At 37.6% G+C, this 15,541-nt stretch overlaps 1 protein-coding gene across 1 annotated transcript in view; it reads left to right on the top strand.

Annotated features, from left to right (window-relative positions):
- Positions 1-271: 271 nt before the first annotated feature.
- Positions 272-15,541, top strand: part of abca12 (ATP-binding cassette, sub-family A (ABC1), member 12) — a 78,774-nt gene continuing 63,504 nt past the window's right edge. Inside the window, exons 1-11 of the mRNA XM_058081679.1 lie at positions 272-491; positions 1,373-1,450; positions 1,590-1,683; positions 5,662-5,806; positions 9,165-9,295; positions 9,448-9,521; positions 10,066-10,236; positions 11,653-11,846; positions 12,689-12,807; positions 14,587-14,687; positions 14,921-15,067. Coding sequence (XP_057937662.1) covers positions 1,385-1,450; positions 1,590-1,683; positions 5,662-5,806; positions 9,165-9,295; positions 9,448-9,521; positions 10,066-10,236; positions 11,653-11,846; positions 12,689-12,807; positions 14,587-14,687; positions 14,921-15,067 — 1,242 coding nt within the window. The 5' untranslated portion in view covers positions 272-491; positions 1,373-1,384. The remainder of the gene's footprint in view (positions 492-1,372; positions 1,451-1,589; positions 1,684-5,661; positions 5,807-9,164; positions 9,296-9,447; positions 9,522-10,065; positions 10,237-11,652; positions 11,847-12,688; positions 12,808-14,586; positions 14,688-14,920; positions 15,068-15,541) is intronic.

Genomic DNA, 15,541 nt, shown 5'->3' with positions numbered 1-15,541 from the left:
CCAAAGTGCTAGTAATCAGCCCAAGTGTTCTGCAGCACTGGCGTAATCCTCTTTGGGCATGGAATTCACCAGAGATGCACAAGTTCAATATTCAACACTTTATACTTTTCCACTTGAGGTGCCCCCAATTCGATCCCCTGACAGATATGTTACAATGTTTTGAATGTGAATGCACATGTGAAAAAAAAAAAAAAAAAAAAAAACTTGAGTCCTGCGCACTCCCCATTGCACTTGTCATGTGAATGTGCAGGTGACACCCACGCCCACACCCACACCTGCACACTAACAGTCACGGCAGGCCACAGGAGACGCACGCTCGCTCATTCGCTCGCTCAACTAAGCGGATTCACTTGTTTGGTTTTTCCCGTCTAGAGGAACGTTTGTACATCTTGTGTTCTGATTTTACGAATAAAGAGGACACCGAGTGCCGAGTGGGAAAAGTGTCGCCATGTTCTTACGGTGACAAAATATCCACATCGGAGTTCAAACAGGTGAGTGTCACTATTGATCAACTTGGCACCAGTTATTGCTCATAATATTATCATGGAACATGTTTTTCTGTCTCACTATATATTTGTAATATTTGTATTTATTTTATAACAACACCACAAGATGTTTGTTCTAGTTGTAGTAATCATAATTATTTAATACTGTTTTAATACTACATGTTACAGGCGCATCTCAATGAATTGGAATATCTTTGAAAAGTATTTTTTTTAATTTTGACATATCAAGATATTGCTGCAAGTTAGCATTTTCATAGATTTTCCTTTTTTTTAAGGTACTTTACTTTTACTCGCAAATTCCAAATAAAATACTTAACAATATTAGTATTAATAGAATAATATAAAATATATAAAATATATAAAATATATAAAAATATATAAAAATATATATAAAAAATTAAAACATATAAAAATATAAAATATAAAAAATAATAAAAAAATAATATAAAATATAAAAAATTATAACTCGTTTTCATTTTTTGCCAACCCACTACTTTTACTTTAGTACTTTTTTACTTCGGCTTCCAACAGTCCAAATTAGGTTTTTTCCAGAGCAGTACATACTTAAAAACTTCAAAAGAAAAATCTATATTTTTGAAGCAGTTTGATAGATCAAATTTGAAAAATCATAGATGAGAGCCAGCCCTGGTGTAGTGGTTAGCGTTCCGGAAGCCTCGGGTTCGACTCTCCACTAGTAACCACCATTGGTATTCATCAGGAAGGGCATCCGGCATATAAAGGGCTCAATCCAAAAACCAGTATGTGGATCAAAAAGATCCGTAATCAGGGAAAAAAACGAAAGAAACAAACAAAAACTCAAGACCCAAGAAAGAATTGTAGATTTACACAACGTCCGTTCATTGCAGCCTCATCCAGTGATGGCCTTCTTCCCGCAACTGAAGCTTCTTCTTTGGAAGAATGGGCTGAATATCATCAGGAAGCCGGTGAGAATCACTACAGAATGTTTATTTTGTGGACCACCTTTTCATTTCCATGATGACGATCATGTGTTTTAATGTACTTATGTATTCACATTCAAAGGGAAGTTAAAAGCAGAAGAATGTCTGAAATGGTGTGTTTTAGGTCTGGTCGCTGACGCTGATCATTTGGCCTGTGGTCATCTTTATCATCATCGCTGTCACCCGTAGCCACTTCCCCCCACTGCTCAGAGACACATGTAAGTGGAAAAAAAAGACCCGTCTGTACGGACCGTACGTCATGTAATATAGAATATTACATTAGAATATTTAAAAAAAAAAAAAGGCATTTCTTAAAAACAGAAAAATTAATAAACTTTACTTTGGTTTCGATTTTCTACAAGAAAAGCTCTGATAAAACATTCCACTGTTCTCAAATATCTTACTTTTTATTTTTCTGCACAAAATAAGATGAAAAATAAATAAATCAAGAATAAAGAAAATCAATCAATCAGTAATAAATAAATATAATAATAATAATAATAATAAAACGGCAAATAATAAAAACTTAAGAAACCACATATAGTTGGTGGGTAGACAAATTATTTTTTTCAGATTAAAATTAACAAAGCATTATTAGAGCCCTGTAGACATGACAAAACACGACTATAGTCACATTTATTCTCTTTTTATTTACAACATATTGCGCAACTGCAGGGTCTTGAGACGCATGCTAACTCGCAAACTAGAGAGCTAGCGACCTAAACGGTAGCCTTCAAGTTATTTCCTTTAAACTTAAATAGCCAAAAACTTACCACTTCCACACCGATAGGGAGGTTAACTAACAGTTATTTAACCTTTAACATGAACATTAATCAAACGTAATAATTTTTTCTGGGTACATGATACCATACAGCATCCATATCAAACTTGCGCGGGCCGCACTAACATTAAACTTTCATATCAAGGCGGGGGCCTCAAACTAGTGTCCTGCGGGCCACATTTGGCCAGCAAAAATCTTGCCAAAAAATGTGGATTCAATATCATTTTCTGCATAAGCAAAGCAAAGTAAGACAGTTATGGGGTTATGGAACCATAAACTCAACTGGTAGACAAAAAAAAATGCCACTGGCCCTGAGCCGGACGATCCGATTGGCTGTCTATCAAGATACGGGACCATCCACCAAATCCAACTGAACATTTATGGAGGGACGTTTACAAAAATGGACATCAATTCCATGTGTGTTTCCTCTGGAAACACTGGCATCAAGCATGCTCAAACCCCAAATAATGTCACAGTTGATTTACTACACTGCTGATGGGATGTCATATGACGTCATATTGTGCATAATGTAAATTCCTGCAATGTTTCAACTGGTTTTAACATTGTGATCAGGAGTGTATATAAGCATCAATGGGCAAATGAGGTTGTAGTGCTAGCCTGATTCACAACCAGGCTAAAGGCATTAAAGGCAGATTCAATCTGTTCCATCCATTAGCCTCCATTAGTGATGACTACCGATACATTTTATAACTTAAAATGTGTTTAATAAAGGCTTAAAGTCATTTAGCCTGTTCGCCTAGAGATGGGGAAGGGTTATGTATTTAATCTAATATAACAATTGTCACTTGGGTGTTCAAACCTTTCCCATTGAGGGGCTACTTTGATGTTTTTATGTATATATATTTCGTTTTGTATTATTAATTACCAGTACTGTAGTACTGCAAATCCCCCATAAATATAGTGTATTTTCTGGACTATAAGTCGCTCCGGAGTATAAGTCGCACAAGGTCAAAAATGCATAATTAGGTAGAAAAAAACATACATAAGTCGCACTGGAGTATAAGTCGCATTTTTTGCAGGTAATTTATTTTTGACCAACTACTTGACCAAAACAGACGTTACAATAACAATAAAAGTTGAATAGGTGTAAGATATGCTAATGGTTATTCAGCTACACAAAAAATATGTAAAAAAAAAAAAAAGTAACATAAACGTTTTTTTCATTTATAAGTCGCTCTGGAGTATAAGTCGCAGGAACAGCCAACCTATGAAAAAAAAAGTGCGATTTATAGTCCGGAAAATATGGTATTCAACAAATCAATGTCGTGCATACTGACACGATAAGCACAAAAAATACATATATTTTGTATTAATTTTTTTTTAGTATTACGTTATATAAACTGAGATGAACAAATACGGCTCACAAGAGAATACTGTACATAAAGTTCAACTTTTTGAGCGTGTTAATGTCTTTACAATTACGAGCATTCCAATGTCTCAGTGAGCATAAATAAAAGTTGAGTTTGACAAACATGAATAATCCCTAACATGAAAAGAAAAAGGGACCTTTGGACCTTCTCCTTCATTCATCAAGCCAACTAAAAGTCAACAAAGGTGAAAGGTGCTTCAGGTTAGAAAAGTTTCTCTTCTTCGACTACATAATCCAGTTCCTATGAACATTGGTTCAGGAAAGGACACCGGCTCTGTCAATTCACATCTGTTGATGTATCGACTGCCTCCACATTGGATCAATACGATTTGTCATTGGCCTGAAGCAATGCAGGATGAGCGCTCTGACCCTGTAACTAGCACACTTCCCACAACACCGCATTGAAAGTCTTTTTCTTTGACTGAAAGGACACAGAGATTCATATGTAATTTAATATTCAGGATCTATTCAATCTGAAAAACAAGTGGCCTTTTATGACCGCTGTCCAATTGTTTGAGTACTACAAAAAACATAAAACCACCTTTACATTCAGTCACCAGGTAATACAGTAAAGCTTTATGAAGTGACACCCTTTTTCAAGGGTGTCCAAGATGCAGCCCATGGGTCATTTGTGGCACATGGTTGTTTTTTGATGGCTCATTAGCACATTCTAAAAATCTAATTTAACAAGAAAATTTAAAAAAAGAAAAAAAACGGGAAATTTGAGAATAGCATAAGAGAAAAATAACCCCGCCTCTCGCCCGAAATCTGCTGGGATAGGCTCCAGCATGCCAGCGCAAAGTTCATTCATTCTTTTATTTTCTACCGCTTATCCTCACGAGGGCCGCGGGGGGTGCTGGGGCATATCCCAGCGAGAGGCAGACAAGAGGCGGGGTACACCCTGGACTGGTGGCCAGCCAATCACAGGGCACATATAGACAAACAACCATTCACACTCATATTCATACCTATGGACAATTTGGAGTCGCCAATTAACCTAGCATGTTTTTGGAATGTGGGAAGAAGAACATGGGGAGAACATGCAAACTCCACACAGAGATGGCCGAGGGTGGAACTGAACTCGGATCTCCTCGCTGGGAGGCCAGCAAACTAACCACTTGTCCACTGTGCAGCCGCAAAGTTGGAATATCAAATACATTTTAATATTATGAGAGTAATTAGGTTGACAAAATTTACAAGAAGAAAATTAAAACAGATGAAAAAAATACATGGAATAAATAAATGGCATAAATTGAAAAATTATGGAAATAACGTCAAAATATTAAGAGAAAAAATTTTACAAGAATAAATGCACAATATTATGAGGAAAAATGATATCATTTCAGTAACAGAAATATTAAATGAAAAATAAATTTTATATTTACATTATATATACATTTTTATATGTTTAAATTTAAGTCATAATATAAGAAACAATGGGAATAAATTTACTTAAATGTTTCATACATTTATAACGATTATTTCAGATAAGAAGTTGAACTATTTGGAAAATTAAAAACAAAAACCACTCCGGTTTCCTCCCACATTCCAAAAAAATGCTAGGTTAATTAGCGACTCCAAATTGTCCATAGGTATGAATGTGAGTGTGAATGGTTGTTTGTCTATATGTGCCCTGTGATTGGCTGGCGACCAGTCCAGGGTGTACCCCGCCTCTCGCCCGAAGACAGCTGGGATAGGCTCCAGCACCCCCGTGACCCTAGTGAGGATACACGGTAGAAAATGAATGAATGAATGAATAAAAACAAAAAACACCAAAATGGGGGAAAACAGGAAACACTGAAGTTTATACAAATAATGATTTCTCATCCAGATCACATGCTGTATATGAGATGCAGATTTTCCATTAAATATAAATATAATTTCTTAGCATATCTACAGTAAATTTGTTGCAAGGAAGTACCTAATCAACCTTAGTCTGAATGGAACTCATGCCATCAAATAACTTTTGCTCCATATTCTGATTTATTCGGACACACCTAAAAACAAATGTGTCTTGACTTCCAGGCTATGTGGAACCTCGAAATCTGCCCAGCACCGGCTTCTTCCCATTCTTGCAGACCCTCATGTGCAACACGGACAGCAATTGTCACAACGCGTCCCGTCTGGTGAATCCGTCGACGTTTACAAAAAGATCCACAACGGATGCCAGGTACCGCCTTACGGAAATGTATTCAATAATATTTTAAGTGGAAGCATACGGTGAATGTCTATGTTTGAATGCTGAGTTCACTGTCACGTTGTTCAGCGGTGTGGTGGTTTAATGGGTTTTCCAAAACTAAATGTCACGTGTCACGTGTCAACTCTTTGAAAATCGGAGTATACAAAAGTCAAATGTGAGTTCCCCCAACCAATCAAAGCCAATGAATCATAATTAACACCTTAATATAACTCAGTGAAACTAAACCAAATGGGGAAAAATGTGTATTACAGATATTTCCCTGTTCTATTTCCCTGTATTTTATTATATTTTCTATTCACATTTAACTCTCTGTAACACACTATCTTCATATCATTTCCTCATAGTCAGTGTCCACTGGATAAACCAGTGTATTGTACATTCAACACACTGCTGTTGTTAGTAATCTCCTGTCATTAACACTTTAATGCATTCTTTTGTCAATAGAAAAGGCAGTTCGTGCATGTAGTTGTTCCACCTGTGATGCAGCTATTTCCCCATAGCTCTTCCCTGTTGACAGTTGAAACATGTTATGCTTTATGGAGATCTGTGAACTTTACTTTAGTTTCATCAAGTGAGGAAAATACCGATTTAATATTAAACGTAAGATTTTGAACAATGTACTGTATTTTCTGGACTCTAAGTCACACTTTTTTCCATAGTTTGGCTGGTCTTCACTAATATAAGTACAGTAAACCTCGGATATATCGGATTCAATTGTTCCCACTGGTTTTGTCCGATATAAGCGAAATCCGTTATTTGCGTATACCGGAAAATGTCCGTTTTACGCATATATCGGATTTATATCCGGTATGTGCATAAATCGGACTTTATCCGTTATAAAAAGGCACTTCCTTGACTATGTTTCCAATGTACCTGGACGCGCAGGCAACGCTGCAAACGCTGCAAATGACGTCGCATAGCGGCCTGTCACGATTCGGCGAATCGGAGCGCCACGATGCGGCCATCCGATATATGCGAGGGAAATTTAATGGAAATGCATTGGAACGGGACTGGAGATTTTGTCCGAAATAGGCGAAATCCGTTATAAAAAATCCGATATATGCAATGAATTTTTATTGGAAATGCATTACAGAAAAATTGGTTCTTTTTTATCTGTCCGTTGTGAGCGAATTTCCGATATATCCGAGTCCGATATATCCGAGGTTTACTGTATATCAGTAAGTAGTGCTGCCTGTTCCTGCCATTCCGTATTAGGGAATGAGATCAGGAACTCGGTGAACTTTCTTGTTTGACTCGCTGGCTTTTAGTCTTAATTTAGCGTTTTCAGCTTCCGCGTTAAATACTACTGAGTAGCTGACTAACTGCTAAAGTGTCACATTAACATACCGGACACCTTCAGCTTGTGTGCTATTGTATGGGTAATTGAACTTTATCACGTACAGTTTAAAATAAATGCGATTCATAGTCCAGTGTAACTTTTATATGTTTTTTTTCCTCCTCTTTCTGACACATTTTTTGACTAATGCGATAGTTATAGTTGGTAGAATATGGCTACAGTATATTTACAGTACATTAGAAACTTAAATTAATCAATATATTACCTATTTTATATAATACATAATAATCTTAAACAATAATCTTGTGCTATGATCTATGTTAGTTTTGGAAAAAAAATCATTTATATTTAGTTAAAGGCTCTATTTGTGCTCCATAGCTTATGTAATGTGAATTATTACTGTTGGCTAAGTATGTTAGTGCGTGTATTAATATATAAATGAGGAATTAACTTAAATACTTACATACCGACATACGTGTTACCACTCACATGGGCTTCACATTTTGGGGAAACGTGTTGACCGTGGCCAGCACATAGAGGAAGTAGGGTAGTCAAAGTTACTTGTGTTAGGTGTGCCTCAAGGTAAGGTCGTGGTATGTTTCATTCGCCAGGGGCATACAGTACGTGTGTCTGCATCGTAGGAGGTACTTGCTTCCTACGGCAGAATCCGAATGTACAGCAGGAGGAAGTAATGCCCTGCCTTACTCTTACAAGGTTTTCCGCCGTGCACGCAGAAAATAATTTGCACCCCAGTTTTTTTCCTACTGCAAATTTTGTGCAGGATGAAATTCGCCCATTAAATTTCTTTGTAGAAAGGCGCTTAATGAAAGTGAGAAAATTGACTTGTATTCACTTACTCACATACATTATGACAGTGACATGCTGGCTCCTTTTTCCCAATGATAAATTGTTCTGTGCTGTGAGGCCTGCGCGCTAACCACTCGGCTGCCTGTTGAATTATTCTGCATTATTTTTGGTAGTGTCTTGTCTGTTGTTACTGTGTGATGTTTTAGCACTTTAAGCCACCGTGAGTCATGTGCAATATTTATTCATTCATTCATTCTCTACCGCTTTTCCTCACGAGGGTCACGGGGGTGCTGGAGCCTATCCCAGCTGTCTTGGGGCGAGAAGCGGGGTACACCCTGGACTGGTCGCTAGCCAATCACAGGGCACATATAGACAAACAACCATTCACACTCACATTCATACCTATGGATAATTTGGAGTCGCCAATTAACCTAGCATGTTTTTGGAATGTGCGAGGAAACCGTAGTGGTTTTTGTTTTTAATTTTCCAAATAGTTCAACTTTATTTGAAATAATCATTATAAATGTATGAAACATTTAAGTACATTTATTCCAATTGTTTCTTATATTATGACTTAAATTTAAAAATATAAAAATGTATATATAAGGTAAATATAAAATGTATTTTTCATTTAATATTTCTGTTACTGAAATGATATCATTTTTCCTCATAATATTGTGCGTTTATTCTTGTAATATTTTTTCTCTTAATATTTTGACTTTATTTCCATAATTTTTCAATTTATGCCATTTATTTATTCCATGTATTTTTGTCATCTGTTTTAATTTTCTTCTCGTAAATTTTGTCAACCTAATTACTCTCATAATATTAAAATGTAATGCAAACTTCACATAGAGATGGCCGAGGGTGGAATTGAACCCTTGTCTCCTAGCTGTGAGCTAACCACTTGATCGCCGTGCAGCCCTATGTGGAATATTTCATTTTCAAAAATATAATATTTTTAAAATATGCCCTTTAAAAATACACTGTCAACAAATACAACACATCACAAATAATTGTGGTTTGTGGCAGAATTTTTTTTTCCCCCGGCTGAACAGTACATGGGCACGAATGCTAACGAAACCGTTACCGTTGCTCAATTCCTAATATTTTTTTTTAGCATTGTATGAAATACAAATATTTGCATGTGCCTCTCAGACATTGTAAAAGATAAATCCAGTCCTGGGAAACCATTTCATTTTATGCTTTATTTACTTACTCCAGGTCAACAGCCTCGTTAAGGAGTTCTTTATTGGCGAAGATGCTTGAAGGTGGTGACTTTTACAACTTCACCTTTTCAAACGACCCCAACAAGGACCCGGTCTTACTGACGGAGGCCTTGGATAAATTATGGGGTAAGTCTGGAATTTCAAGAAATGTCATAAATGTGTTGACTAATGTGTGGATTTTTGGCATACTGCTAAAATATTCTGAAAAAATTGAATTGTTGTATTTTTTCTAAATGATACTATTTCACCATTTTTACCATTGTGTTGTTTTATTCAAGCGTTGACTTACCAGCCAAACCAAAGGAATACCTCTGTCATCCACGCCAGGAATACTACTCTTACAAGCAATGAGGTGAGTAGTACTGGAGCATACTGTAATAATAAACATGAACAAGGAAAAACCTGTCTGTTTCCTGGTTCTCTTTGTTTTATTGGCAACTGTTATTTACAGTAGATTATTAGACAAACCTCATGACAAAACTTTTGACTCTTGAGAAGAATTTGAATCACATAATGTATAAAAATTATTAATTGTGATTCTGGTGTCAACTTATTTTAACACTTAGATAGATATTTTATTAATCTCCAAGAGAAATTGAAATGACTGCTGCCCAATGTTGGTGGGTGCAGTTGCAGTTGCTTGTTTTTGACTGAGTCTAGTGTTAATGTACAAATTTAATGTTCATTCATTTGTTGGAGCATGTTGGTAACTACGATGTCGTAATATTAAAAGTCATAAACAATGTTTTTTTATGATTAGATTCATTACTATGACAAATGATAATAGGCAAACATATGTGAACGAGGTGTTACTTTTGTACTGACAGTAATAATAATAATTAAGGCTCATACAAGTATTTTTTTATGAGTACTAAATGTTGTATTGTCCCTCCTAGGAGGCCTTGAACCAGACTATGGAATCAATGAAACTGCTGAAGCAAGGCATCTGCTCCATAATTATGGCTGTGATCAACAGAACATCAACCAGCCCTTACAGCAATGAGCTGGTCACATTTTGCACCTCCGATAATCCTGTGTGTGAGGACCTTCTCCTGTCAATCAACCAGGTAGATACTGTATGAGTGTGAGGGGTTGTATTTAGCAAATTATGTTATATTTCAGCATGAAAGCAATTAAATAAACTGCAGACCTACCAGCAAATAGACCATAATATGAAAATTATAAAGCCCGATTTCCTAATCTTTAAGCCATTCATGACTACCCTGCCATTGAATGGTTCTCATTCCAGAATGATTGATAGATGAGTCTGTTTGTGTAAACAGAAGCCCAAGCCAAGTGTCACAAGTTAAGGTGTGACCGGCTTTTGTTACGAATCAAAAGCTTGCCTCGTGACAGCCTGTCCACAACTGCCACGAGTAAAAAGAATATGCCGTGATGATTCCTTCCTAATTGTACCATAAATTGCGATAATAACACACATGTGACACGTTCCAGACTATTTTGGCACTTTTCCCAAACACAAACCAAAACCACAGTAATAGATGGAGGAAGTTATAAAAGTCATAAAGTTCACAAACAAAAACCCAGAATGCATTGCTGGCAGAGAAGCCAGCTAAAAAAAAAGCATATCAGACATCTGACAAAACACAACGCTGAAGCACCTAAACCAGGGGTCTCAAACATGCGGCCCGCGGGCCAAATGTGGCCCGCAGGACACTAATTTGAGACCCCCGCCTTGATATGAAAGTTTAATGTTAGTGCAGCACGCGCAAGTTTGATATGGATGCTGTATGGTATCATGTACCCAGAAAAAATTATTACGTTTGATTAATGTTAGTGGTAGTTAGTGGTATTTTTTTGGCTATTTAAATTTAAAGGAAATAACTTGAAGGCTACCGTTTAGGTCGCTAGCTCTCTAGTTTGCGAGTTAGCATGTGTCTCAAGACCCTGCAGTTGCGCAATATGTTGTAAATAAAAAGAGTATAAATGTGACTATAGTCGTGTTTTGTCATGTCTACAGGGCTCTAATAATGCTTTTTTCATTTTAATCTGAAAAAAAATAATTTGTCTACCCACCAACTATATGTGGTTGCTTAGGTTTTTATGATTTGCCGTTTTATTGTTATTATTATATTTATTTATTTATTACTGATTGATTGATTTTCTTTATTCTTGATTTGTTTATTTATTTTTCATCTTATTTTGTGTAGAAAAATAAAAAGTAAGATATTTGAGAACAGTGGAATGTTTTATCAGAGCTTTTCGTGTAGAAAATCGAAACCAAAGCAGAGTTTATTGATTTTTCTGTTTTTAATAATTTTTTTTGGAAAACCTGATGCGGCCCAGTCTCGCCCAGACACTAGCTCCAGTGGCCCCCAAGTAAATTGAGTTTGAGACCCCTGACCTAAACTATACCATGTCATACTAATCCCTGATTTCGGTTTTTCCCTAGTGTTACCAGAACACACCCTTTTCTCAAGACTTGTTATTTGACTCTCAAGTGAGTGTCCTCTGATTCCCAGATTCTAAAAGAGGAGCTGTTGACCAATCCGGACGAGCTGGCCAAGGTGGTTGGGACAGTGATATTTGTGTTCCAGGAGTTGCAGAACCAGAGCTCATTGTGGGAGACCCTTCTAGCTTTTCCTCAGCTCTTCTCTGGAGGGTCACTTGACGAGATGTTGGACATCACTGAGGTCTTTCTCACCAATGTACAAGAGTAAGATACTTGCAGTGGAAATATAACTTTTGTATTCAGAAATTCACATTTGTAGGCGGCTGTCAGTGTCAGAGACTGTTGATATTAAAAAAAAAAAAAGATTAAAGACACATCTTTTTTAATCAGGCTTTTAACTAATATTTTTAAACTTTTCTTATGTTTTTATCTTTTTAGTCCTATTTTATGCTTTTAGTCTTTAGCTTTTAACTCCAGTATTTCCTCAGGGGAGGTCCTCCACACTGGGGGCTGTGTCGGGTCTGCTGAGGGGGTGCCATCCTTGGGTCCCTTCGACCCGGCCGGCTGGGGGTTCCTCCCTTTAATGTGGGGGTCCGCCCATCTGTCGGAGTCGGGGGGCCCGGGTGGTGGTCCCCCGATGGCACGACCTGCGGGACCAAAGGTGGCGTTTCCTTGATCCTCAGTGCCATGCCATGTCTCCTTACTGTGTGTGATTGTGTGTGTGTGTGTGTGTCTAGTATGGAGGGTGGGAGGGAGCGGCTTTCTTAGTATTTGTTTTTCCTTTTAATTGTGGTAATTGTTTTTAATTCTGTAAAGCACTTTGTGTTGCATGTCTTTGCAAGAAAAGTGCTATACAAATAAAGTTGATTTGATTTGATAAATGCCACGCTGTATTTTTTAAAATTATTTTATTAACAAATCCCATTATTTATATTTGTTCGCAAAACTCAGTATATATAATATAGTATATGTATTTTGTCGTTACACATTTGATAAAATGACAGTTGTAGATTTGGAATCTCGAATAATAAACATATGTAAATTATAGTAGCTTTTCATGAAAATAAACTTATCTTTGGCTTGACTTTTTATTTTGCTTTTCTTAGGTCTATGAAAGTCATCCAGACCAATTTCCCAGAAACAGCCGAGATGGTCTCTGCGGTGCATCCATTTATAGCCGGAGCCATCAACATCATCCACTATGTTCAAAAGTGGCCTGGTAAAGGTAACTATGCAGCCTCACCTGTTTTTTAAACTGTTTGTATCAACGTGACTTAACATGTGATGCAAGGAAAATTCCTTTCATGTATACTCAACTCAGGGCATTGACGTGATCGCAACCAGACTGTTGGAGTTATCTTAGGAGATGTTTGCCGCTCATCCGGGCAGGTTTCACGAGTTCATGTTCAAAGACCAGATAGGAGCTGTGGTCAGATGAGACCTGTTGTACCTAGTATTGGAGCATAAGTGAGCAATAATCAAACCAGAGCTGTCCTACCTAGTCTTTGAGAATGGACTGTGCTCTAGTCAGATTACAGCTGTCCTATCTAGTCTAACTAGAGTAGTCCTACCTAGTATTTGGGTATGAACTAAACCAGTCAGACTAGAGCTGCCCTAAATAGTCTTTGAGAATGGACTATGCTCGAGTCAGATTAGAGCTATCCTATCTAGTCTAACTAGAGTACTCCTACCTAGTATTTGGGTACAAACTAAACTGCAGTCAAATTAGAGCTGCCCTATCTAGTCTAACTAAAGTAGTCCTACCTAGTATTTTGGTATGAACTAAACTGCAGTCAGATTAGAGCTGCCCTATCTTGTCTAACTAGAGTAGTCCTACTTAGTATTTGGGTATGAACTAAACTGCAGTCAGACGGGAGCTGCCCTACATAGTCTTTGAGAATGGACTGTGCTCTAGTCAGATTAGAGCTGTCCTATCTAGTCTAACTAGAGTTGTCCTACCTAGTATTTGGGTACGAACTAAACTGCAGTCAAATTAGAGCTGCCCTATCTAGTCTAACTAGAGTTGTCCTACCTAGTATTTGGTTATGAACTAAACTGCAGTCAGATTAGAGCTGTCCTATCTAGTCTAACAAGAGTTGTCCAACCTAGTATTTGGGTATGAACTAAACCAGTCAGACTAGAGCTGCCCTACATAGTCTTTGAGAATGGACTGTGCTCTAGTCAGATTACAGCTGTCCTCTCTAGTCTAACTAGAGTTGTCCTACCTAGTATTTGGGTACGAACTAAACTGCAGTCACATTAGAGCTGCCCTATCTAGTCTAACTAGAGTAGTCCTACCTAGTACTTGGGTATGAACTAAACTGCAGTCAGATTAGAGCTGTCCTATCTAGTCTAACAAGAGTTGTCCAACCTAGTATTTTGGTATGAACTAAACCAGTCGGACTAGAGCTGCCCTACATAGTTTTTGAGAATGGACTGTGCTCTAGTCAGATTAGAGCTGTCCTATCTAGTCTAACTAAAGTAGTCCTACCTAGAATTTGGGTACGAACTAAACTGCAGTCACATTAGAGCTGCCCTATCTAGTCTAACTAGAGTAGTCCTACCTAGTACTTGGGTATGAACTAAACTGCAGTCAGATTAGAGCTGTCCTATCTAGTCTAACAAGAGTTGTCCAACCTAGTATTTGGGTATGAACTAAACTGCAGTCAGATTAGAGCTGTCCTATCTAGTCTAACAAGAGTTGTCCAACCTAGTATTTGGGTATGAACTGAACTAGTCAGACTAGAGCTGCCCTACATAGTCTTTGAGAATGGACTGTACTCCAGTCCTATCCAGTCAGACTGGACCTGTCCTACCAAGTCTTGAGCATGAACTGCGCTCTAGTCAGACTGGTGCCGTCCTATCTAGTCAGACTAGGGCTGTTTTTGGACATGAACTGATGACAACCTGAACAGTCCAGTTGCAATTGATCCAATGCCCCGAGTACACAACCTGGATAAATGAGAATACTCACAGGCAATCAAATGTTTGTATTTCCTTATAGATGTGTACCTCTCTCTTGGAGATGTTGTGAAGTTGCACAATAATTCATTTGATTATCTGATTGAACTGGTTTTACAAAATGTCCAGTTACCACTTGTCCAGGTAAGTGAGTATTGTTTTATAATAATAATATTATTTTTATAATATTGTGAAACAATGTGAGGTAGCCATTTGTCATTGTATTTTACATGAGTTTGAGGTTTGGGAAAACTCAAGCTTTTTCTCTCAACTACTACCATCTTGAAAAAATGGAGGTTTCAGCCCCTCCAAATTTACTGCTTGTACACTAAATAAGTTGTGCACAATCCAGTCTGACCAAAGTGTCTCTTCTCCAGGCTATGGCTTTGACTTTCGACAGAGACATTGTGCATTCCTACATTTGTGATGGCAGTAATAACCCATCGTGGCTCACAACTGCATGTGTCACTGGTATCGTGGATATGGTTCTGCACTATGTCAGTCCCAACAAGTTGGCCCAGCAGGTATGTCATAGTCATCCTCAGAAACGTATCATCCACCAGAAGCTTCAAGCACTTTTGTCTTCTCTCCTGTGTATTGTACCCACTTTGCATTCTCTAATTGCCACCAACCAGTAAATCCCCACCCAGGTGTACCACATAATTTACCAACAGTTACACAGAATTGGTTGACCACGGCAACAAGTGGCTGCAGCTCCCAGGTTGTACCCAGAGGATGCCCAATTAGCACTGTGACTCCATTGTCATAATTCCTAATCGGGCAAACTGTCAGTCCGGTGTGTTCTCACTGAGCTCACATAGTAAAATAGACACTGATTAGACACGGTATTAAATCAGCCGTGTGGCAAATAGTTACACTAATAATAGCAATATAACTAACATTGCTATTAAGTTCAGAAGCATACATGTCAATATTTGGATTTGAACTGGAAAATAAGGGAAAAATAGAAAAATTAGTATCTTCAATGGTGCTATTTT

This window comes from Doryrhamphus excisus, chromosome 9 (genome assembly GCF_030265055.1).
Source record: "Doryrhamphus excisus isolate RoL2022-K1 chromosome 9, RoL_Dexc_1.0, whole genome shotgun sequence".
In the NCBI taxonomy this organism is placed as follows: Eukaryota; Metazoa; Chordata; class Actinopteri; order Syngnathiformes; family Syngnathidae; genus Doryrhamphus; species Doryrhamphus excisus.
This window is presented reverse-complemented; position numbering and strand designations above follow the sequence as displayed.